Genomic DNA, 27,586 nt, shown 5'->3' on the forward strand with positions numbered 1-27,586 from the left:
TACATTTATTTTTATGGCTATCCCTTTCTTTTTCATTAAAATATTATCATTTTCTATTTTTTACTTGACTTGCTTTATTAACTACTAATTACAATACTATACATACACACAACCGCCCGAGGAAGACTCAAGCAGCCTGATGTTGGACGACTGCAATCCTCTGATTCTCAACCTAATTAATAAAAAAAAACAAAAATTAAAGATTTAAAAAATTTAATAAATAAACGTTATTTATTTAATATTTATTTAAAAAACAACAAGATAAAGAAGGACAAAAACACTCTCACTCAATTACCCTGTAATACCAAAATATAAATAAATAAAGGCTAAGAATAATAAGAAAAAAATATCTCCTCGCTCCCAAAAAATGTTTTTTAAATTTTAAAACAGAATAATTAGAAATAACGTCTTTTTATCAATTAATTAATCAAAAATAAGTAGAATTTATTACAAAAGGAAACAATATTCTTGCTGTTTGGGAACATGGTCAGGACTCTCTAAAAGATTTGTTGGCACATTTGAATTCTTTTGATTCGAATCTTCAATTCACAATAGAACTGGAAGATTCAGGAAAGCTCCCTTTCTTGGATGTTTTAATTATAAAAATATTCTTAGCCTTGAATTTTCTATGTATAGAAAGCCGACCCATAATGATAGGTATCTACATTTCTCGTCAAATCACCCTTGGGTGATTTGGGGTAGTAATTTATTTAGTCGACAGGGTTCTAAAAATATGTTCACGTAATCATGCAAAATCCGAGTTAGATTACGTTAAAGATATTCTATTCTGCAATGGCTACCCAATCAATCTCATTGAAAATATAATAGATAGACGATTAAAAAAGGTAAAATTGGAAAATAGAGAGCCCGTCCCCCTTGATTCAGTAACACTGGCAATTGAGAAAAAAACTTTCACTACATTACCATACGTCTCGAAATTCAGCGACAAACTTGGAAAAAAAAACAAAAAAAAACATAATCTCTCTGTTTCTTTCAAAAATGAACAAAGGTTGAACATTTTTTCAACTCAGGAAAGGATAAAACGGACCCTATACTAGGTATTGGTGTCTACAGAGTCTCGTGTTCATGTGGAATTTTACATTGGCAGGACCCATCAACAACTAGGGAAACGATTACATAAACACAAAATTTCGATAGATAAGTCCCTGAGATTCGAAAATAAAAATGACAACTTTGATTCAGCTCTGGCCCAGCATATATACGAAAATCCTGACCATTTAGTTCATTTGAAGAGGCAACTTTAATATCTACCGTAAATGGCCTACCGCAATCTTTTAAAGAGGCAATTGAGATAAAAAAAAACATATAAATAGAAATTTGGCTATAAATAGAGACACAAGAGATATTTCCTTAAGCCCAATTTTGTAACAATTTAATATTACAAAACTCTATGAATATTTTCGCCCAGTCTAATTTAAGACAACCTGTCCGCATATCTAATGAAAACCAAAATTGTAGACAGGTGAAATCTGTTGCAAGGCAAAGGATACTTATTCAATCTAATTGGTAACTTCTCTTTCATTGATTTCAAGTTGGTTTTTGTTGTTTGGTTCAGTGTATTTTTTCCTCTCGTACAGTTCACTTAAGAAGGTTAGATTTGGTTGTTGTTTCTTCTTTGGTTTCTTTTTTCTTTCTCCTCTTTTTATTTTTTTTTAGCACTGAGGACGACTTGGCGGAGGTCCTTGTCGAAATATTTGCTCGTTTTTCATATTTTCCTACTGGCTGACAAAATCCTCGTTTTTCACCTATTTTATTTTTGTCTTTTCATTTATTATTTCCTTTCTTGTTTTCATAAAGTATGCATATTATCAAAAAAAAAAAAATAAGGAATTTAACTTTTAATGACATAGACCTCCAGAGGCATTTATGCAGTTTTTAGTAGCAGCGAGCATCAAATAAAAAATAAAGAAAGAAGAAAGACACATGGGTTGAAAGCAGCAAAAAAGCTAAAAACCCATGGCACCAAAAAGCTGAAGAAGGTTTAGCTTTCGTTTGTAAGCGTGGTTTTCATTGGTATTTAACAAATTACCAATGCTTGAATTTTTACGGCCGAAATCGTTTTCTAATTTAATTGATTAATTTTGCTTATCCATTTTTACGGTTCAGCGTGGCAACGCTGAAAAAAATGATACACTGCCCTCAAAACTTCATAATTCTGATACGACTGAGGGAAAAATGTAAAAAAAAACAGGTATGAATAGATCTAAGATGGGTAAAAAATATTTGGATTTTGACGTACTCGGTGTTTGAAGCATTGGGAATAACTACCTTGTCGGAGCACCGGTAGTCGCAGCAGTAAATTTAGGATTATTTTAATTTGACATTGTTCGCTAGTGATTTCAGGCTCTCTCGAAATTTTCAAAAATTCCTTCTTGCAATTACAAATTATTGTTCAATTAAATCTGAACGAAAATCTAATGTCATATAAATAATGTTTATCATTAAACATTTCCTTTGAAAATTTGTTTTCTAAGTTTAAACTTCTATGTGACGTGGTTTGCTCTTTACTAAGCTGTAGCTATTGCTGTAATCACGAAAGACATGACTATTTACTATTTTCGCTTTTAAGCATAGTATACCGTCTTTAATGTATGAAACTACTTTTGGGGGTAATACATATTCTGCACTGTTTTTTAGTGTATATATCTTTTCTCCAGAAAATTATGGATATTGAGCAATAAAAGTTTCTAAATATAAGGTAGAGCCTTCACAGCAATTTCAGAAGTCGTAATTTCGATATCCGTTTTAGTGGGTTTCTTTTCTGATTTTAAAAGGATTTTTCGCTTTTTATTTGAACTCAAAGTTGGGCGATAATCATCACGTAAGATTTATGTTTCTTTTTAGAAAAAAGTATAATTATATATATTTAAGATTCTAGATGGTTTGTGCTTTTTTCACATGTTTAAAGACAAGACAATAAAATGTCATGGCACAGTGTCTCAAGTACTGTCACGTAAGTCTCAAAGGTGGGAATAATGCAGACAAGTATAGAAGGAGAAAAAAGGATTATAGTGAAATATACAAACAGGTAAATAACGGATAGATAAGAAAACAGGATAGCGAAGAATATAAAATCTTAGCCAGTTTATGTAATAAAAAAGTGAAGACATATTTATTTGGAATTGGACACCAGTGGGGAAAAAATTAAGCGAATGGTCTTTCACATTTCAAAACACAGATTTCATGAGACATTTACCACTAAATGCTTTGTGTTTATTTTAAATTCCCCCTTCTTTATCTTATCAGTTCTGTGTTATTCGGCTATTCAATTATTTCTTATTTTTATTAAATCGTATTCCTATATGAGCGAATTTTATTTAATTCATATTTGAATTATATTACTTTTAAATTTGCATCAAAATTTAGTCTCAGTATTTAAATCTTATTCTTCACTATCCCAATTCTTCCTTTTTATTCATATTGTTCTTAGTATTATTAAAATTTCTAATTATTCCTAATTTTTCACTTATTCTCATTTTCAGGTTTTGTTGAAATACTACCATGACAGTGTTTGGTTAAAGTGCCAGTATTTTGCTGTACACCATCCTAACTATATTCTGTTAAAAAAAAATCCCTTGGATTTCAACGGGCTTAGACCAAAAGGGTTTTATATGTTTTTTTAATACTTTCCCCCATTTAACACTCGGTTTTATATTATTCTGATTTTTAGCTTCAATTGCGGCACCACCATGGCAGCGCTCGGTTAAAGCGCCAGTATTTTGCTGCACACAACCCTAGCTATATTTTATCTGGAAAAATTCCTTTGGATTTCGAGGGGCTTCGACCAAAACGCCAGGAAGTGATTGTGAATAGGGAGACCGACTTTGTGCTTGGTGGTTCTGAAAATTCAGCAAACGAAGGGAAAGGACCTTGGTCTGAGTGGTCAGAACCAAGTGAATGCTCTAGAACGTGTGGAGGAGGAGTGTCTATTCAGACAAGACAGTGTCTTCAAAATAGGTATGATTTACTTTTTATATTGTCGAACCTTCTACAGCATCCGAATTGTATAATGTGGTAACGTCTGATGACCGCTAAATCTGGTAACGGGTCAGTCTATGTGTTTGAATTTTTCAGAGATTGAAATAATCCGGAACCGGAACGTAGGCAATACTTTTTCCTGGGGGGGGGGGGGGGGCAAAATAAAAAAAAAGGATTTGATAATTTGAGTAGGAATTATGCCAGGGTCATATCCATAATTTTTTTTCGGGTGAGGGGGGGGAGGTGTTACTCAAAAGAATTTTTTGGGATGGGAGGGGGGCAAAAAGACTCCAAAAGGTATCAAATTTTTTAAGCCACTTGGTATTAACCAAGTGACATATAGCGATCGCAAATCCTGTCAATCTGTCTCGGTTTTGCTACTTTAGGCACTTCCAGGTAAGCTAGGACGATGAAATTTGGCAGGCGTATCAGGGAGCGGACCAGATTAAATTAGAAATAGTTGTTTTCCCGATTTTACCATCTGGGGGGGGAGTGGGGGGCCAGTTAATCGGAAAAATAGAAAAATGAAGTATTTTTAACTTACGAATGGTTGATCAGATCTTTATGAAATTTGATGTTTGGAAGGATATCGTGTCTCAGAGTTATCATTTTAAATCCTGACGAGATCCGATGACATTGGGGGAGTTGGAGTGGGGAGCCTAAAATCTTGTAAAACGCTTAGAGTGGAGGATCGGGATGAAGCTTGGTGGGAAAAATAAGCACAAGTCCTAGATACGTGATTAACACAACCGGAACGGATTCGCTCTCTTTGGGTTAGTTGGGGGGAAGGGCTAATTCTGAAAAATTAGAAAAAATGAGGAGTTTTTAACTTAAATACGTTCTAAGACCATACTGGCTATGCATGACGTATGAAAACAAAGAAAGGAAATAATAAATGAAAAGAGAAAAATCAAATAGGTAAAAAACGAGGATTGTATCAGCCAGTAGCAAAATATGAAAAACAGACAAATATTTCGACAAGGACCTCCGCCAAGTCGTCCTCAGTGCTCAAAAAATAAGAAAGAGGAAGAAGAAAAAAAGAAACAAAGAAGAAAGTTCATTCAATGCTCTTGTCACAGTTCATTCAATGCACTCGTCAGAGTAATACGCATTTAAGATCACTGTGCGGATTTATGTGAAAATATTATTTCATGAACTTTTGGATATTTAGTAATACGTATTAGTATTTGGATATTAGTACAATTTTAATGTACAATGGGACGTAAAAGGAAAAATCCGAAACGAGAAGGTACGAATATTTCATTAGACACCTCAGATGATAGCTCTAGCTCGAAGCCGGAAATATCAATACTAGCTGCATATTTTAAGCAAATTCTTCAAAACAAATTCTCAATTCTTCAAAACAAAGAAGAAAGAAGAAAATAAAATGACAACTTTGATTCAGCTCTGGCCCAGCATATATACGAAAATCCTAACCATTTAGTTCTTTTTGAAGAGGCAACTTTAATATCTACCGTAAATGGCATACTGCAATCTTTTAAAGAGGCAATTGAGATAAAAAAAAAAACATATAAATAGAAATTTGGCTATAAATAGAGACACGGGAGATATTTCCTTAAGCCCAATTTATAATAATTTAATATTAAAAGACTATGAATATTTTCGCCCAGTCTAATTTAAGACAGCCTGTCCGCATATCTAATGAAAACCGAAATTGTAGACAGGCGAAATCTGTTGCAAGGCAAAGGATACTTATTCAATCTAATTGGTAACTTCTCTTTCATTTTTTGTTGTTTGATTCAGCGTCTTTTTTCCTCTCGTACAGTTCACTTAAGAAGGTTAAAATTTGTTTTTTTTCTTCTTTGTTTCTTTTTTTTCTTTTTCCTCTCTCTTTTTTTTTAGCACTGATGACAACTTAGCGGAGGTCCTTGTTTGAAACATTTACTTGTTTTTCATATTTTGCTACTGGTTGATAAAATCTTCGTTTTTCACCTATTTGATTTTTCTCTTTTCATTTATTATTTCCTTTATTTGTTTTCATACGATATTTTTAACTTACGAACGGGTGTTTGGATCTCAATGAAATTTGATATTTAGAAGGATATCGTGTCTCAAAGCTCTTATTTTAAATACCGACCAGATCTGGTGACATTGGAGGGAGTTTGGGGGGGAACCTAAAATCTTGGAAAACGCTTAGAGTGGAGGGATCGGGATGAAATTTGGTGGTAAAAATAAGCAGAAGTCCTATATACATGATTGACATAATTGGAACGGATCTGCTCTATTTGGGGGGGGGGGGGGGGGGGGGATAATTCTGAAAATTAGAAAAAATGACGTATTTTTAACTTACGAAGGAGTGATCGGATCTTCATAAAACTTAATATTTAGAAGGATCTTGTAACTCAGATCTCTTATTTTAAATTCCAACCGGATCCAGTGTCATTGCGGGGGCAGTTGGGGGGGGGGATTTTCGAAAATACTTAAAGCGGAGAGATCAGGATGAAACTGGGTTGGGAAGAATAAAAACAAGTCCAAGATACGGAACTGACATAACAAGACCGGATCCGCTCTTTTTGGTGGAGATGGGGGGGGGGTAATTTGGAAAAATTAGAAAAAATGAGTTATTTGTAACTTACGAACGGGTGATCAGATCTTAATGAAATTTAATATTTAGAAGGATCTTGTGCTTTAGAGCTCTTATTTTAAATTCCTATCACATCCCCTGACATTGAGGGGTGAGTTGGAGGGGGAAACCGGAATTCTTGGAAAATGTGAAAATTGGGGTATCTTTATCTTAAGAATAGGTGATCGGACCTTAATGAAACTTGATATATAGAAGGATCTTATGTCTCAGATGCTCCATTTTCGACTCGGATTGGATCCGGGGACATTGGGGGTTGGATGGGGAAAACAGAAATCTTGGAAAACGTTTAGAGTGGAAAGACCGGGATGGAACTTGATGGGAAGAATAGGCGATTGATACGTGATTGACCTAATTGGAACGGATCCGTTCTCTTTTGAGGAGCTGGGTGTGTGTGTGTTAATTTAGAAAAATAAGAAAAATTGAGGTATTTTTAACTTAAGAACGGACGACCGGATCTTAATGAAATTTGATATTTAAAAGGAACTCGTGTCTCAGAGCTCATATTTCAAATCCCGACCTGATGTGTTGACATTGGGGGAGTTGGAGGGGGAAATTGGAAACGTGATTAACGTAACCATACTGGATTTAATCTCTTTGGGGGAGTTTGGGGTGGGGTTCAGTGCTTTGGTGAGTTTGGTGCTTCTGGACGTGCTAGGACGATGAAAATTGGTAGGCATGTCAGGTAGCTGCACAAATTGACTTGATAAAGTCGTTTTTCCTGATTCGACCATCTGGGGGGGGATTAAGGGAGAGGAAAAATTAGAAAACATGAGGTATTTATAACTTTCGAGTGGGTGATAGGATCTTAATGAATTTTGATATTTAGAAGGACATCGTGACTCAGAGCTCTTATTTTAAATCCTGACCGGTGATAATCCTGAATAATCCCGATTCGGAATAATCTTGATGCCTCGTCACAAGTGCCATATGAGCTCTTAGCTCTTGTTCTTAAAATGAGAAACTTGTGCTTTTTCAATAAGTTTAGCTCTCATAGCTGGTTCGTTCTGAAATGCAAGTTAATCATAAAAAATTAAGGTGTGCCTGTACGATACATTTGTGCTCAGTTCTCTTGAAAACCCGCCGAATTTTAACGAATAGTACATTTTTGCACAAGAGAAACTCTTTCTTTTTTCTTTTCTCCTTTTAACATTGATTTTCACACTTTGATTAATTAATTGAAGAATTTCCTAATCGTCTGACCCTTTCAATGTTTTACACTTAAAATAAAATAAATAAAACTAGATAGATTTACATTTAGAACAAATTACATTTTAAACGTTTCTCTTTTATAAAATTAAAAAATCCAAATTCATTCGTTCTTTTCACCAATCTTAATTTATATGGTGATTTTTTTTATGTTATGACGAATAAAAATGCGAAGATCAATGTATAAATTATTATCAATAAAGTGGAAATGGTGTTGGAATTGGTGGGGGAATTGGGGATTAATTCTGAAAAATTAGAAAAAATGTGGTATTTATATCTTACAAGTGGGTGATCGGATCTTAATGAATTAAATAAAAAAAAAAGTTTTTTAAATGAAAGTAAGGAGTGACATTAAAACTTAAAACGAACAGAAATTACTCCGTATATGAAAGGGGCTTTTCCTTCTCAACGCCCCGCTCTTTACGCTAAAGTTTGACTCTTTCTCTTAACTCTACATTTTAAAACAGTAAAAAACTTTAGCGTAAAGAGCGGGGCGTTGAGAAGGAAAAGCCCCTTTCATATACGGAGTAATTTCTGTTCGTTTTAAGTTTTAATGTCGCTCCTTACTTTCATTTAAAAACTTGTTTTTTTTTATTTAATTTCTGAACGTTTTTGAATCAACGCATGTTTTGATTTTGGCTCTGCAGAGGAATAATTAAAACGAAATTTGCATATTTATTTTTTTTGGCTAAATGGCTTTCTCATAATTTTGATCGAATGATTTTGAGAAAAAAAGAGCGGGGGAGGAAGCCTTGTGGCCCTCCGATTTTCGGTTAATTAAAAAGGCAACTAGAACTTTTAATTTTTTACGAATCTTTTTATAAGTAAAAGATATACGTAACTTATAAATTAGCTTACTTAAAGGACTTTTGTATTCTCATGTTTTTATTACATATATGAGGGGGTTTGCCCCCTCGTCAGTACCTCGCTCTTTACACTAAAGCTTAAATTTTGTCCCAATTTATTAAGAATGACCCTTGAATCACAAAAGCCGCAGAATAAATAGTTGAAATTACTAAAAATACTTTAGCGTAAAGAGCGAGGTATTAGGAGGAGGTGAGCCCCTCATATGGGTAATAATTTCTGTTCGTTTTAAGTTTTAGTGTTGCTGCTTACTTCCAGCTGAAAAAAAACTTTTTCATATTTATTTTTTCATTGTTTTTTTTTAAGTAATGCTAGTAAATCCTGCGCTCCCTTCATGGAAATTTTCTTCCCCCATGACAATTCCTGGATGGAAAGTTCCCCCAGGATATCCCCCTCTTCTCAACCCCTGCCTCCAACCAAAAAATCCTCCTGAAAACGCCTGTACACTTCCCAATAACCATTACTATATGTAAGCACTGGTCAAAGTTTTGAACTTGTAACCCCTCCCACGGGGACTGTGGGGGAGTAAGTCGCCCCCAAAGACATGATTATAAGGTTGTTCGACTACGCTGAATAAAATGCCTTTCTCAGAATTTTGATCCGTTGACTTTGGGAAAATAATTAGCGTGGGAGGGGGCCTAGGTGCCCTCCAATTTTTTTGGTCACTTAAAAAGGGCACTAGAACTTTTCATTTCCGTTAGAATGAGCCCTCTTGCAACATTCTAGAAAAACTGGGTCGATACGATCACCCCTGAAAAAAAAAAAAAAAAAAAAACACGCATCTGTGATCTGCCTTTTGGCAAAAAATATAGAATTCCACATTTTTGTAGATAGGAGCTTGAAACTTCTACAGTAAGGTTCTCTGATACGCTGAATCTGATGGTGTGATTTTTGTTAAGATTCTATGACTTTTAGGGGGTGTTCCCCCTATTTTCTAAGATAACGCAAATTTTCTCAGGCTCGTAACTTTTGATGGGTAAGACTAAACTTGATGAAACTTATATATTTAAAATCAACATTAAAATGCGTTTCTTTTGATGTAGCTATTGGTACCAAAATTCCATTTTTTAGAGTTTTGGTTACTATTGAGCTGGGTCGCTCCTTACTACAGTTCGTTACCACGAACTGTTTGATTTTGATATTTAGAAGGACCTTGTGACTCAGAGCTCTTATCTTAAATCCTGACCGGCATTAAGCCTCTGATTTTCCTTTTAAATCTATCTATTGATTCTTAGAATTTTGCTAGAGCTCATACCATATGAGCTCTTGGCTCTTCCGGCCGTGTCACTGGTGCCATATGAGCTCTTAGCTCTAGTTATTCATTATTGCTACGTTTTCACGAGTCGGATAAAAATTTTGGGGGGTTCAAACCCCCTGTCCCCCTCCATTGATACGGTCTTGCCCTGTGCATAGGTCCTATTTGTTTGATAGTATGAGTAAAATTTGCATAGCAATCTGGTGGAATTTTGATTTCAGGGGAGTAAGGTCCCCCATGCGTACATCCCTTATACGGATAACCTTGCAAAATTTGTTTATCATTCAATATGTTTTTTAGCAATTTATTTTAAATTCAGATATATTTTAACCATTTGCTCATTTACTTTCTCACATTCTCGTTAACTGTCTTTTCTAATCAGTAGTATGTCAATCTTCTTCAAAAAGAAAAAAGATCCCTACGACTAATCCCAACCATTTTTTTTTTGCCAAGACCCCAAAATCATATGTGCACAGAAACTGGGCAGGTGGTAAGAAATTCATAAATTTCGATCCCATGCCAATTACTCAGAAGCCGCCATTGTCAAAAGCACTTAATCCGCTATTTCGTACTGAATTCGAATGTCAAAACCCTTGTTTATTTTTTTCCAGATCACACTTGATCTCCGCAACCTTTGTGTTACAATTCTTATCGCATTTGTATGGTTTCCCATAGTTCAATATGTCAAGACTCCAACCGTAATCGCAATTTTGGCTCTATCTGATCCAACTTAATTCCGCCAAATTTAGAATCACTTCTAAGCAATTAAATTTTTGAGTTTACAATTTGGTTTTTGTCAAATCTCATTTAATCCATGTATTTTTGTCATTCTGCTTTATTAAACCCAATATATGTCTGAAATCAAAACTTCACTGCCTTGATTTCAGACACTCTGTTTTTTCTTCTTTGTTTGTGGAGGGGGGGGGAGAATATTAAGGGAGAGAGGTTTTAAAATAAAGTTTTCATTTCAAACATTATTTTTTCTTCTTAAGATCTCTGGAAAATCAGGTGAAAAAGGAAATAAAATGTTTAGGGTTATCTTAAACTTCATCAATCAGTACAGCAAGGCCTATATCGACAATTGATCCACGCAACTCCAAATCATGATGAATTTGCATATTAGCCCTGTTTTTTTTTACCTTTGCCTGTAGTCTGTAACTATTTAGTAATTGTCAGTAGTCATTTAAATCCCATTTTTCTTGGCAGTTGCAGAGTACTGGTCATCAGTGACCAGTAGAGAAAAAACAGTTTATTACTTAATTATTGGATGACAGGAAAAAACTTTTAATGGCTGGTTAACCGCCAATGTCAAATTTTTGCTGAGCTGAGCTGAGGTTTACGTGTAACACTTTTTAAGTAGAGTTAAACACACAAAAAACATCTTGTGACTAGCAAAACGCCAAATTTTGAACGTAAAAAAAAATTGAAAAGCAAATCCACTAAATAAACTCTTTTTTTCGAAGCATTCTTACGCAAAATTAAACTTCAACGAAAAGATTGGGGGTTGAGGAGGCGGGGGTAGCCCACTTGTGTTTAGAGTAACTCTGGTTGTGGTATTAAGAACGAGCAGAAATTAGATAAAAACAAGTTTTTTGAAGGGATAGTAAAGAGTGATAATAAACTTGAAACGTACATAGATTACTCTGTCGAACAGTTCGTGGTAACGAACTCTAGTATGGAGCGACCCGGCTCAATAGTAACCGAAGCTCCAAAAAATGGGATTTTGATACCCATAGTTACATAAAAAGAATCGCATTTTAATGCTGATTTTAAATATATAAGTTTCGTCATATTTGGTTCTACCCATCAAAAGTTACGAGCCTGAGAATATTTGCCTCATTTTAGAAAATAGGGGGAAACCATTTTAGAAAATAAAAGTCATACCATCTTAACGACAATCACACCATCAGATTCAGCATGTCAGAGAATCTTATTGTAGAAGTTTCAAGCTCCTATCTACGAAAATGTGGAATTTCGTATTTTTTGCCAGAAGGCATATCACGGATGCGTGTTTATTTGTTTGTTTTTTTTTGTTTTTTTTCCCAGAGGTAATTGTATCGACTCGCTGGTCCTAGAATGTTGCGAAAGGGCTCATTCTAACGGAAATTAAAAGTTCTAGTGCCCTTTTTAAGTGACCAAAAAAATTGGAGGGCATCTAGGCCCCCTTCCACGCTCATTTTCCCCCCAAAGTCACCGGATCAAAATTCTGAGATAGTCATTTTATTCACCATAGTCGAAAAACCTAATAACTATGTCTTTAGGGACGACTTACTCCCCCGCAGTCCCCGTGGGAGGGGCTGCAAGTTACAAACTTTGACCTGTGTTTACATATAGTAATGGTTACTGGGAAGTATACAGACGTTTTCAGGGGACTTTTTTTGGTTTGGGGGGGATTTACGGGGGAGGACCTTTCCATGGAGGAACTTCTCATGGGGAAAGAGACTTTCAATGAAGGGGGCGTAGGATTTTCTAGCAATATTTAAAAACAATGAAAAAATAAATATGAAATGTTTTTTTTCTACTGAAAGTGAGGAGCAGCATTAAAACTTAAACCAACAGAAATTATTACGCATATGAAGGGTTTACCTCCTCGTAATACCTCGTTCTTTACGCTAAAGTACTTTCAACTATTTATTCTACGGCCTTTGTGATTCAGGGGTCATTCTTAAGGAATTGGGGCAAAATTTAAGCTTTAGTGTAAAGAGCGAGGTGTCGACGAGGGGTGAGCCCCCTCATATACGCAATAAAAATATACAAATATAGAAGTTCGCTACGTAAGTTAATTTGTTAAGTTATGTATATTTTTTACTTATGAAAACGTTCTTAAAAATTAAAGTTATAGTTGCCTTTTTAAGTAATCAAAAAATTGGAGGGCAACTAGGCCTCTTTCCTCGCTCATTCTTTCTCAAAAATCTTCCGATTAAAACTATGAGAAAGTCATTTAGCCCAAAAAAATTAATATGCAAATTTCATTTTAATCATTTATGTGCGGAGAACCAAGATCAAAACATGTATTAATTCATAGGCGTCCAGAAATTAGACAAAAGAAAAACAAGTTTTTTAAATGAAAGTAAGGAGCGACGTTAAAACTTAAAACGAACTGAAATTACTCCGTATATGAAAGGGGCTTTTCCTCTTCAACGCCCCGCTCTTTATGCTAAAGTTTTTTACTGTTTTAAAAAGTAGAGTTAAGAGAAAGAGTCAAACTTTAGCGTAAAGAGCGAGGCGTTGAGGAGGAAAAGCCCCTTTCACATACGGAGTAATTTCTGTTCGTTTTAAATGTTAATGTCGCTCCTTACTTTCATTTAAAAATATTTGTTTCTTTTTTGTTTAACATATGAAAGGACTATACCCTCCGCCCCCACTTTTTGCACTAATATGATTAATTTGATTTTGATTACAGTTTGATTACAAATTTACAAATTAAACTAACGATTTGACAGCTTGATTACAAATTAAACTTATTTGATTACAGTTTGATTTTTGGAAGCTTCAGTTTTAGTAACGGAAGGGTAGGCAATTGTTATATAAATAACAATTGCAATTTCCCACTATTAGGTGCTAAGCCCCTTTTCGGTCATTTTGCCTCACTGTTAAATTTCATCCCGAGGCGAGAATGATCCCGCTGATACATTGTTTAGCAAATAAATTAGTGGAGGGGTAAGCATTAATTGAATCAACTCCTTTTGTGTCTCAGGATCCATAATGCAAATCCATACACTGCAAATTCCACAGTTAACCTCAAGTTACCTGTTTTCTTTTTAAAATCATACTTGTAATTTCAAGAAGTTGGCACAAAATTATGGCAAAATTGTTAGTGTCATTCTTCCCTACGACAAAAGCAAAGTAAGCAGTAGGCAACCACTGATTTCAGATTATGATTTCAGAACTCGAAAATTGAGAGCGAATTTGTGTTAATGCTTACGACTTGATGCCTTCAAAATAAACATTTATTTTTTTATTAAACAAATTAATTAAAACAAAACATTTTTATTTGTGTATATTTTTTTTCTAAGCGCGATGGATGTTTCTTGGCTAAATATGTAGCCAAGATAGTTAATAGTTAATCTACATAGTTAAGCTAGGATGACACTGAATAAATCATTTCGTGCATTTTTTATGTCCTTTCATAATTTGATTGTTGCTTCTGGGTTAAATTACATTTTGAGCTCTTGAAGGGGCTAAAAGGTTTCAAAACAGCTCGTAGTAACTAAAAGTTTAAAAATGTAATTTTTAAATAAACTTGCTAATGAACAATTGTAGCAGATTCGGAAATGGCAATTATTACATTCATTAGTCATAATAGTAAAATGTTATTATGAAAACAATTTTCAGAAATTTTAAAAAGAGCCTGAAATCCATGATAAGTGATGTTAGTTTTTACTGTGATGTCATTTTTGAGGGGTTTCAGGCTCTTTTTAAAATTACTTCTAAAAGTCAGTTAGGTTAGGTTTTAGCCCCTTTAAGGGCTCAAAATTCAATTTCCCCTAGAAGAATTATTGAATTATTAAAGAGTATTAAAAAGACATCAAGCGATGTATCCACATTCATCCTAGCTAAATTACGTTGATAACTACATAAATTGATTATGTTGATTACAAATGTATGTTTGTATTGTTTAATGCATATTGCACTTACCTCTGATTTAATTTTCGGAGGGTAACCAGTGATTGGTCATTGCTTGTCGTTTTCCTTTTTCGTGTTTTTCCCTCCTTTTCTTCTCCCTGTATTTCCTACCACAGAACCTTGTGGTGGGTATATGATGATGTACCTAGTTTTATTGCTGAAAAAATTTATCTGTCTATCCTTTTTGTCACTCTATGGGGTGAACACAGCCCTTGCTTTAAGATTTTTGTCAATCAGATCGTTAAAATGAATCAATATAAAGAACAAAACTGTCAACCCTGTCGGCCTAGGAACATTTTTGGTGTCGAGATTGCTATCAACAGTTCAAAAGCTGACTGTTTGGGTAAAGATAAGTTTCAGCAACGAGCAATATATGAAAGACATTCAGAGTAAATACCGCCGGTAGGTCACAGGCTCTATCAAGTAACAAATCGTCGCTAAGAGCATCAAAATTCGCATCGAAGACCTTTGGGAGACAAGTTAATTTACCCATCCTATTCTCTGGTGAAGTAAACCGAAACCTGATAACAAAATTGTCCGTCTGATAAATTTGGTTATCCCTTAAAATACCCCCCTCCCCCAAAATAACCTCCCTCTATCATCTGAGCCTGGTCAGGTACTATGATAAATAAATCGTCTGTTTCTTCTGAAAAGAAACTATTTTCAAAGGATTCACTGTCATTTTTTTTTACTCAAATACAATTATGGCATCCTTACCCCCATGAAACATAATTCCTACTTCATTGTAGTAAGCAAAACTGCTAAAATATTGGCAACGGGAAAATTCCCCTCTAAAGTGTCCGAGTCCCAAGAATAATCAAGAAAATATTGTAGCACGAGGAAAGTAGGGAGGCATTAAAAAAAAAGGAAATCAACGTGTCAAGTAGGGACTAAACCAGGGAGGCCTTTACAAATCTACCTCCAACCTAATATTCTAGATCTGTACGATTTCTTTATTATTATTATTTCCCTAGTCCCAAAGTTCTGCGCTCCTTTTGTCCCCCACATTTCTTCAGTGATAAATATGAAAAGTTTAAGAAGAACTTTGAAGATCTTGGTAGAAAGATGGAGGGGCAATCCTGCACAGTACGTCGATACCCACCTATGAAACCCTCTTTTGGTACTTTATGCTGAGGCTTATATCATATGCAGGGCATACAAATATCTCGCATTAATCTGCATATATATAAATAAATTGTTTGTTTGTGTGTTGACTGACCTTATGCATGTTTGTCGACTGACGTCATGTTTGTCGACTAACGTCATTATGAGGACTGAGCATTATTCCGTCATGAAGTTGTTTGTCGACTGACGTCATGTTTGTCGACTGACGAAATTACAGACCGGGACACCGGGACACAAATGACGACCAGGACACCGGGACACAGGGGATGTAAATGACGACCGGGACACTCAAAGAGAAATTACAGACTGGGACGCCAGGACACAAATAACGACCGGGACACAGGGACACAACTAAAACGGGGACGCCGGGGGGCGCAGGGGGATATATAAATGACGATGGGGACACAGGGAATGTTCGATTAGCAATTTACCATCAACAAAGCTCAAGGGCAATCATTAGAATAATGAGGTATAGATCTGAATACGGATTGTTTTTCCCATGGACAATTATATGTTGCATGTTCAAGAGTCGGTAAACCTGACAATCTATTTATACGCACAGACAATGGGACAGCGAAAAATGTTGCATATTCGCAAGTTTACATAGTTAAAACATATATATATATATATATATATATATATATATATATATATATATATATATATATATATATATATATATATATATATATATATATATATATATATATATATACATATATATATATATATATATATATATATATTCACAGGTGGGATACAGGGACACAACTACAATGGCGCGTAACTAATATGGCGCGTAACGACTTATGGCGCGTAACGACTTACCAACTAAATTAAGCAAATGCACTTGTTGAATCCTTGTTATTCGTACTGATCGAATCGTATTAACAACTTCTGGATTAATGACTTTTTCTGTAACACCCACACCAGACATATAATTGGTGGCAAAAAACTCTATGGCATTGCAGAGTGTTTAGGCTCTTGAACAATCGCCATTAGAATATATAAGGTGCTTAAATTTTAATAAGTCATAAAATGGTCCATAAAGGCTGGGGAGCAATTTTTCTTCTGTAAAAAAAGAAAAATATTGTTTTAACATCCTAATAAAAAATTCCACACCATGACTCTTCTCACATACTGTTACCACAGGAAGCCATTTGACCCAAATGGCACCTCAGGCATATCAAATTAACTCAGGAACGCTAATCGCGATGGGGAAAAGATGAGGGGCAATCGTCACCTCCTTATATTTTGATAATTACTTTTTATGGTATTTTCAGTTGACAAATCGAAAAAACCACAAATGCCCCCCCTCTAGATATCAAAATACTTCTTTTTTCTTCTTGACAAATTGCGAAAAACATCTTTGTTCCCCCTCTCGCCCGTCATGAATTTACACCCCAGTATTTGAGTTGCCCCCCTCTAGATTTCAAAATACTTTTTTTCTTCTTGACTAATAGCGAAAAACACCTTTGCTCCCCTTCTCGCCCGTCATGAATTTACAACCCAGTTTGAGTTGACCCCCTCTAAATTTCAAAATACTTTTTTTCTTCTTGACTAATAGCGAAAAACATCTTTGATCCCCTTCTTACCAGTCGTGAATTTACAAACCAGTATTTAAGTTTAGTGCATAAATAAATCAATTGTGCAATTATCGCAAATATAGAAGAAGAAGCATAAAAAACTCTGCAAGGCAAAATGAGTTCTAAACAATGGATTTAAGAAGTCTCACCCTGATTTAATATCTGTCAATCAATATAGGGAATTGTTTCTAAAAGTATACAGATAAATATTTGTTGTTGTAAATTCGCTATAATTTTGCTAGCAGTTAATTTTAATTAATCTGTATTATTATTATATTTTCAATTAATAGTAATTAATTATAGTTGTGCTAGTATAAATTTGCTAGCAGTTTCTTTGTACTACTGAGGAAATTTGTTTCTAAAAGTGTACAAATATTTTATACAGATATAAAAGTGTACAGATATATTGGTTGTTGTAAATTCGCTATAATTTTGCTAGCAGTTAGTTTTAATTAATATTAATTATAATTATATTTTCATTTAATAATAATTAATTATAATTCTGCTAGCGTAAATTTGCTAGCAGTTTCTTTGTACTGCTTTGGAAATTTGTTTCTAAAAGTGTACAGATACATATTTGTTGTTTTAGTGTCGCTATAATTTTGCTAGCAGTTAATTTTAATTAATCTTAATTTTAATTATATTTTCAATTAATAATAATTAATTACAACTGTGCTAGCGTAAATCTGCTAGCAGTTTCTTTGTACTGCTGTGGACATTTGTTTCTATAAGCGGTACAGATACATGTTTGTTGTGGTAATTTCGCTATAATTTTCCTAGCAGCTCATTTTAATTAATCTTAATTTTAATTATATTTTCAATCAACAGCAATTAATTATAATTGTGCTAGCGTAAATTTGCTCGCAGTTTCTTTGTACTGCTGTGGACATTTGTTTCTATAAGCGGTACAGATACATGTTTGTTGTTGTAATTTCGCTATAATTTTCCTAGCAGTTAATTTTAATTAATCTTAATTGTAATTATATTTTCAATCAACAGTAATTAATTATAATTGTGCTAGCGTAAATTTGCTCGCAGTTTCTTTGTACTGCTGTGGACATTTGTTTCTATAAGCGGTACAGATACATGTTTGTTGTTGTAATTTCGCTATAATTTTCCTAGCAGTTAATTTTAATTAATCTTAATTGTAATTATATTTTCAATCAACAGTAATTAATTATAATTGTGCTAGCGTAAATTTGCTCGCAGTTTCTTTGTACTGCTGTGGACATTTGTTTCTATAAGCGGTACAGATCCATGTTTGTTGTTGTAATTTCGCTATAATTTTCCTAGCAGCTAATTTTAATTGATCTTAATTTTAATTATATTTTCAATCAACAGCAATTAATTATAATTGTGCTAGCGTAAATTTGCTCGCAGTTTCTTTGTACTGCTGTGGACATTTGTTTCTATAAGCGGTACAGATACATGTTTGTTGTTGTAATTTCGCTATAATTTTCCTAGCAGCTAATTTTAATTGATCTTAATTTTAATTATATTTTCAATCAACAGCAATTAATTATAATTGTGCTAGCGTAAATTTGCTCGCAGTTTCTTTGTACTACTGTGGGAATTTGTTTCTAAAAGTGTACAGTTACATGTTTTTTCGTAATGTAAATTCGCTATAAGCCTTCAGAAGATATTCCAGTGGCTCAATTTGCTAACAACTGCTGACAAGTAGTTAAGAGGGTGTCAGTAATTGCCATTTCAAACATCATCGATCATTTTTGATCTCTGTTCACAGTTAGAATTTAAAAAGCGGATTAGCTTGTCGCACCCTTTATGGATAATAGTAAAAATGTCTTATTATAGCTTAGGGAAAAAAGATTAAAAAACGAACAAGGAAAGCGTAATCCATCCATCTTAATAAGCTGTCACTAAAATATGAAGAACATAGATTTTAAAGTGAAACCATTAGGCTGCTTGTGTCTAACAAGATGAATTTGATGGAAGAATGTAAAAGTAAGTAATAGACACCATCGGCCACGAGCACAGGTATCTATTTTTGGAAATTTAACCCCCCTCCCAATCCTTCAAATTACAAGCAAAAGAAATGTGCTTTCTTTAAAACGAAGAAAAATCATTTCATGTATAAAAGGAGTTGTCCCCTCCTCAACAACCCGCTCTTTTCGCTGAAGTTTGAAACTTCTCACAACTCTAATGTTTAAAACAATAAAAAACTTTAGCGTAAAGAGCGAGGCGTTGAGGAGGGGACATCCCCTTTTATATACGGAATAATTGCTCCTTACTAATGTTGCTCCTTACTTGCAGCTAAAAAACTTTTTTTATATTTAATTTCTGAACGTTTTTGAATTAATGCATGTTTTGATTTGGCTCGTCGCAAATGAATAATTAAAACAAAATTTGCATATTAATTTTTTGTTTGCTAAATGGCTTTCTCATAGTTTTGATCGGACGATTTTGACAAAAAAGAGGTGGGGGGAGGCCTAGTTGCCCTAAGTATTGTGGGTTAGGTGTTGTGGAGGAGACGAACCCCCCTATATAAGTAATAATTTCTGTTCGTTTTAGGTTTTAATGCTGCTCCTTACTTCCAGCCGAAAAAAAAACTTGTGAAAACGTCTATACACTTCCAAGTAATCATTAATATATGCAAACAATGGTCAAAGTTTGTAACTTGCAGCCCCTCCCCAGGGGACTATGGGGAGTAATCGTCACGAAAGACATAATTATTAGGTTTTTCGACTATACTGAACAAAATGGCTATCTCAAAATTTTGATTTGGTGACTTTGGGAGAAAGATGATCGTGGGAGGGGGCTTTGGTGCTCCCCATTTTTTAATTCACTTAAAAAGGGCACTAGAACTTTTAATTTCTGTTAGAATGAGCCCTCTCGTGACATTCTAGGACCACTGCGTCGATACGATCACCTTATTCCTTCGTTACGACGAACTGTTTGAAAATAAAAATAAAAAAACCAAGTCTTTTTAACTGAAAGTAAGGAGCGACAATAAAATTTAGAACGAACCGAAATTTCTCTGTATATGAAAGGGGCTATTCCCTCCTCAATGCCCCGCTCTTTACGCTAAAATTTGACTCTTTCTCTTACATCTAGTTTTTAAAACAATAAAAGAATTCAGCGTAAAGGGCGGGGTGTTGAGGAGGGAACAGTCCAATTCATATACGGAGTAATTTCTGTTCATTTTAAGTTTTATTGTCGCTCCTTACTTTCAGTAAAAAAAAATTGTTTTTTTTTAATTTCTGAACGTTTTTGAATTAACGTATGTTTTAATTTTGGCTCTCCGCACATGAATACTTAAAACAAAATTTGCGTAATTTTTTTTTGGCTAAATGGCTTTCTTTTAGTTTTGATCAGATGATTTTGAAAAAAAAGGATAGGGGGGGGGGAGGCCCAGTTGCCCTTCAATCTTTTGGTTACTTAAAAAAGGTAACTAGAACTTTGAATTTTTATGAACGTTTCTATTAGTAAAAAATATGCGTAACTTGCGAATTAACTTACGTAACGAACTTCTATATTTGTATATTTTTATTACGTATATGAGGTTTGCCCCTTCGTTAATACCTTGCTCTTTACGCTAAAGCTTAAATTTTGTCCCAATTCTTTAAGAATGACTCCTGAATCACAAAAGCCGTAGAATAAATGGTTGAAATTACCAAAAACACTTTAGCTTAAAGAGCAGATATTCAGGAGGAGAAGAACCCCTCATATGCGTAATAATTTCTCTTCATGTTAAGTTTTAATGCTGCTCCTTACTTTCAGTTAAAAAAAACTTTTCAAATTTATTTTTTCATTGTTTTCTGTTTTAAATAATGCCAGAAAATCCTGCTCCCTCTTCATGGAAATTCTCTTCTCCTATGACAAATTCCTCCATAGAAAGATCCTCCCACATAACCCCCTCCCCTCAACCCCCTTCCAAACCAAGAAAAAAATTCCCCTGAAAACGTCTCTACACTTCCCAATAACCATTAATATATGTAAACACTGGTCAAAGCTTGTAACTTGCTGCCCCTCCCACGGGGACTGTGGGGAAACAAGTCGTCCGAAAAAATGAGCGTGGGAGGGGACCTAGGTGCCCTTCAATTCTTTTGGTACATAAAAAGGGTACTATTATTTTTAATTTCCGTTAGAATGAGACCTCTCGCGACTTTCTAGGACACTGGGCCTATACGATCACCCTAGGAAAAAGAAGAAGAAGAAGAAAAAAATAAACACGCACCCGTGATCGGTCTTCTGCAAAAAATACGGGATTCCATATTTTGTAGATAAGAGCTTGAAAGTTCTACAGTAGAGTTCTCTGAGACCCTGAAAGCGATGGTGTGATTTTCGTTAATATTCTGTGACTTTTAGGGGATATTTCCCCTACTTTCCAAAATAAGGCAAATTTTCTCAGGCTCTTAACTTTTGATAGTTAAGACTACAGTTGATGAAACTTACATAATTAAAATTAGAATTAAAACGTGACTTCTTTGATGTAACAATTGGTATCAAAATTCCATATTTAGAGTTTCGTTTACTGTTGAGCCGGATTGCTCCTTACTACAATTTGTTACCACGGACTGTTTGACATTAAATAAAAACACAAGCTTTTTTAACTGAAAGTAAGGAGTGACATTAAAACTTAAAAGAACTGAAATTATTCCGTATATGAAAGGGGTCGTCCCCTCCTCAAAGCCCGGCTCTTTACGCTAAAGTTTGTCTCTTCCACTCAAATTTAATTTTTAAAACAGTAAAAATTTTAGCGTAAAGAGTGGGGCGTTGAGGAGGGGACTGGGCGGAGGGCCGAAAAAATTCTGTTTTTTAGAGTTTCGGTTACTATTGAGGCGGGTCGCTCCTTACTCACAGTTCGTTACCAAACCGCTCTTTTCGTTTCAGAGTGTTAAGTGACAAATAACCTATATTTCCAAAACCATGCTTAAATGAATCAAATAGCCCGATCATCTTGCTTTGCACTATTTTAAGCCATCAAAAAACAAATAAAATAAAATATAATTTTATTGGTTATTTTATGTGACGTTTTAAGCAAGTAAAAAGAATAAAATTTTTCGAGCTGCAGTACTTTTTCTTTGAATTCCTTAATGCATAAATCTGTCGCTTATATATTATTCCCACTTGTTGATAACCCATGTTTAATTAGTAGCCTTTATTTAAAAGTTATTATTTGAAAAAACCCATGTTTAATTAGTAGCCTTTATTTAAAAGTTATTATTTCAAAAAAAAACATGTTTCATTAGTAGCCTCTATTTAAAAGTTATTATTTCAAAAAACCTATGTTTCATTAGTAGCCTTTATTTAAAATTTATCATTTCGAAACAATTTTTTGGTCCCTTCAATGGAAGATTTCCAGTTTACTTTGCTAAGTAGAGGAACTCTAAAAGAAGACTATATGTCAATGAAGAGTCTATGAAGAGGGTATATCTGGCAATACTGTAATATGCTCCTGCATTTACTTTTTCGATATTTGACACCAAAAATATTCAATAAATATGATTTCTTACTTAATTATGCAACATCTTCAGCAAGTCATTCAACTTCTCCCGGCTGAAGTTAGCTGAGAAATAATTTAAATAGGACTATCAGAGGATCTAGGTCAAAATATAGTTCCCCTTTCCCTTACCCTATCCCAAGTAGTCAGGGAATCGTTCTTATGGTAGAGAAGTGGTTCAAAACGCAATAAATTTTCTTCAAGCCTCTATTTTGTGAGTGGAAAGGGCTTCGGACTATTTTCAGGGAGGGATGAGGTCATGAAATTGACATTTTTAGTTAAGAATTAGCATCTTTTCCCTCACTCTTTATAGTTTCATCTATAAAATCTTAGTGCTCATAAAATTTTTGCCTACTATCGGTGTCGTATTTTTGTTCTTTTTTTTTTTTTTTTTTTTTTTTTTTTTTTTTTTTTTTTTGTTAAAATAAAAAGTAATAATAATTGCGAAGCGTCAAGTCTATCCTGTTAATTCAAGTTTTCAAATTTTTCCGAAATTTTTAATAATTCCCATATAATTTTCGGTTTTATCAAACTTGCTGTTCTTCACGATAAAATAATTGCCAAGAGCCCGCTTCGTACGTTCCCTTTGGTTCGGACACAATTTACTGAAAAACAAACGAAGTCACAGAATAGCGAACTCTTGCGTTTATTTAAGTAACCATTCATTAATATAAACTAGAATAATCAAATTTCGAGATAAAACGGTCAAGTGGCAATTTTAAGTGTATAAAATGCCTGCTCTTAAATCGCTTTTAAATAAAGAAGAGACTTTTCGATATTTTGATACACTATTTGACTTTTTAGTTGTTTTTTTTTCATATTTCGATAAAGCACTGTAACAATATAAGTATTGTTCAGATCGTAATTGGTAGCAAATACACAATTCAGATCGAATTGGAAAGTTTGGTTAATAATTAATTTGTAAATTAAGCTCCATAGTCTTTTTTAACCAGATGACGTTCACTTTATTTCGAGGAAAAAACAAGAATAAAAATAGAGATTATAAAAATAGACTATAGAACGCAGAACTAACTTTGAATGCAATTTGAAAATAATCTTTACGATGAACATCGTGAAAATTGAGTGTTGACGGAAAATGAAATATTGAAAAGAAGACTAGTCGTTAAATTGAAAATGATTGAATAAATTTTTAAACTAAAATAATTGATAATTAATTAAATTAAAATAAAATTAAGTAATTAAAAATTATTTAATTAAAGATTAAACTAAAATAATTTAAAATAATTAAAATAATTGAATTTTAAATTGAAATTACGACTAAAAGTACCTAAAACTGACATTGATGACGTAATAAAAATCAATTATCTGAACCACAGTTGACGGTCATGGCCCTTTGGATGTAATTCGTGCTACGAACGAATTACAAAATTGAATGTCAAAATTGACATTCAAAATAAATCACCATTGAACGCCAAATCGACGTTTATCGCGCATTCAAAAGAATTCATAGGGTGAACGTTATAAAGATTGACTTCTATGATATTTTGAAACAATCACTGAACACGAAATTAACGCTGAACGCAAGTTCAAAATAATTCTTACGAAGAACAACATCAACATTGACATTGAAGGCACTGAAAATACATTATTGGACACGTAATTGACGTTCAAGCTCTTTGAACATGGTTCGTATGATAAACAAAGTCAAAATCAACGCTTAAAATCAATTCTTATTAAGCTCCAGATTGATGTCACAGACGTTTTTCAAAGAATTTATCCAAGTAAAATTGGCGTTGCAGGGACGTTGACCATAAAATTAAAAGTAAACAACGGATAAAAATCATTTTATATTAAGAATATTTTTCTCATTTTGAACGATCTTTTACAGATTCATAAATACATCAAAATATTTATTTTAGATAACTTGTTATGCGTTTTTGCGTTCTGTTGACTAAAATTGTACGTCCTTTTATTTTTCAGTGAGAATTCAGATTCTTGTTCAGGCCCGTCAAGAAAGTTCTTTTCCTGCAATGTTCAGGTGAGAAATTCGTAATTATTATTTATTGTTTTTTACTAGTTGTAATTATTATTATTGTTGTTTTTAAGGGTCACTTAAAACAAGCCAACCTCAAAGTGCATAAAATATGTATTCATATTTGTTTCCTTCAGCATTTTGTTTATTTATGAAAAACCACTGATGTTATCTCATATAACCATAGAATTACGAAGAAATTCCGTTTGTGGCTGTGATTCGAAGGGAATTATACGAAATAAAATCTTGTATAAGATATGATTGAAGCGGGCATAAGCTTATTTGCTGTTTTCGACCAAAGTCAACCGTTATATCGTTATTTAAAAAAAAATTGCTAAACTTGTAAATTTCAACTTCCACCTGCCATTTGTTTTTTTGTGTGCTTATCCGTATTCATTTCATTTTTCGTATTTTGCCTCTCAAAAGGTAATTGGTGTGCTAAACTTTATAAGTATAGCAAGTGCCTCCCTGATCAAAAGGATATAAACATTAAATATTCGTTTATCAGATTGTGTATATGTTGCAAAATAACATTTAGTTGAAAAAAAGTGTAAGTATCATAAATTGTCTCCTACAGTTTTAGATCAAATAAGAAAAACAAGTCTTTTTTTAACTGGGAGTAAGGTGTGGCATTAAAACTTAAAACGAGCAGAAATTACTCCGTGTATGAAAGAGGCCCTTCCCTCCTCAATACTCCGCTCTTTACACTAAAGTTTGACTCTTTCTCCCAAGTCTACTTTTTAAAACAGTAAAAAGTTTAGCGTCAAGAGCGGGGCGTTGAGGAGGGAACAGCCCCTTTGATACACGGAGTAATTTCTGTTTGTTTTAAGTTTTAATGTCGCTCCTTACTTTCAGTTAAAAAACTTGTTTTTCTTATTTAATTTCTGAACGTTTTTGAATTAATGCATGTTTTGATTTTCGCTCTCCGCACATGAATGATTAAAACGAAATTTGCATATTATTTTTTTTTTTTTGGGGGGGGGGGGTTAAATGGCTTTCTCTTAGTTTTGATCGGACGATTTTGAGAAAAAAGGGGCTGGGGAGGAGGCCTAGTTGCCCTCCAATTTTTTGGTTACTTAAAAAGGCAACTAGAACTTTTAGTTTTTTAAGAACGTTTTTATTAGTAAAAAATATACGTAACTTACGAATTAACTTACGTAACGAACTTCTACAATAGTATATTTTTATTACGTATATGAGGAGTTTTTCCCCTCTTTAATACCTCGCTCTTTACACCAAAGCTTAAATTTTGTCCCAATTCTTTAAGAATAACCCCTGAATCACAAAAGCCGTAGAAAAGATAGTTGAAATTACTAAAAATACTTTAGCGTAAAGAGCGAGGTATTTCGGAGGAAATGAACCCCTCATATGCGTAATAATTTCTGTTCGTTATAAGTTTAATGCTGCTCCTTATTTTCGGTTGAAAATACTTTTTCATATTTATTTTTTCATTGTTTTTTATTAAATAATGCTGGAAAATCCTGCGCCCCCTTCATGGAATTTCTCTTCCCCTATGACAAATTCTTCCAAGGAAAGACTTTCCCATGTAGCCCCTTATCTCTACCCCCCTTCGACCAAAAAAAAAACAACTGAAAACGTCTGTACACTTGTCAATAACCACTACTGTGGTTATTGTTATAACCACATTATCTATCACGTTGAATACGATGGTGTGATTTCCGTTAAGATTCTTCTACTTTTATGGGTTCTTATTTTCTAAAATAAGGCAAATTTTCTCAGGCTCGTAACTTTTGATGGGGAAGACTAAATTTTTTGAAACTTATATATTTAAAATCAGTATAAAAATCCGATTATTTTGATGGATCTAATAGTATCCAAATCTCCTTACTGCAGTTCGTTATCACGAACTGTTTGGTTTTGCCGAAGGCAAAGCTTGTAAGCTTCGCTCGAATTGGGAATACCATCAGGAATCAGAAGAAGTTCACGAATAATCACGAGGAATCACGGAGGATCCTATTTCGGGAGAGGGGTAGAAGATTTTGAAATACAAAGACTTGTAAATTGCTTGGGTTATTTGAGGGTCCATAGCCACAAAGTTGATGGTGCTAACAGAGCATAGAGGTATTATGGTTAGGATTTAAAGAAAGAGGTTGCCAGTATTTTTCAAGTTGGCTTCCTATTGGTAGAGACAGCGACAACCTTGAATTGGAGGCACTCGGTTTTAAGAATCTTGAAAAACTTGCTGGAGCTGCTACTGGAATGCTGGAAATACTGATTCTAATCAAGACTGTAAAACGCATTAGAGGGATAAAGGTGGGAAGCCTCTCTCCCCCCGTATACCTGTAACCTGTAACGTATTACGTAACCTGTAACTTGTAACCTGTAACGTATTACGTATTAACCTGTAACCTGTATTTTGGTTCATGTAATGTATAATTTTAAGATAAAAATTGTTCGTTTCATAAGCGCCACCTTAAACCGGTTGATATAAGAACTTTTCATGATTTATGAGTTATTAAATCTATGTGACCTAATTTAATAGTGTATTGCGCATTAAATTATATCTAGTTGTCTTCAGATATAGGTTCTGGTTCATGTTTTGTTCCCTTCATGACTAAAAATTTTCATTTCAAAAGATTGAATTTGTACGATCAAGCACACAGTAATATCTAGTTGAATTTATTTTAAAGAATATTATACATACCCAACGATGTAAGAATATAAACAAAATGCAAGACATCTGCAATGCTGGTCCATTGAAATCAAAGTGAAGAATAAATTATCTTTTTGATTCCTTTTCGCTGTTTGTTTCATTGACATGGCCAAATTATACCTGTAACGTATACCTGTAAATTATTCCGTATATGAAAGGGGTTGTCTCCTCCGCAACGCCCCGCTCTTTCCG

The 27,586-nt window shown here is 33.9% G+C and overlaps 1 protein-coding gene across 1 annotated transcript in view; it reads left to right on the forward strand.

Moving 5' to 3' along the window:
- Positions 1 to 27,586, forward strand: part of LOC136028800 (papilin-like) — a 387,506-nt gene that overhangs the window by 37,521 nt on the left and 322,399 nt on the right. Inside the window, exons 3-4 of the mRNA XM_065706703.1 lie at positions 3,692 to 3,978; positions 24,669 to 24,726. Of these exons, the coding sequence (XP_065562775.1) occupies positions 3,692 to 3,978; positions 24,669 to 24,726 (345 nt within the window). The remainder of the gene's footprint in view (positions 1 to 3,691; positions 3,979 to 24,668; positions 24,727 to 27,586) is intronic.

This window comes from Artemia franciscana, chromosome 7 (assembly GCF_032884065.1).
Source record: "Artemia franciscana chromosome 7, ASM3288406v1, whole genome shotgun sequence".
NCBI lineage: Eukaryota > Metazoa > Arthropoda > Branchiopoda > Anostraca > Artemiidae > Artemia > Artemia franciscana.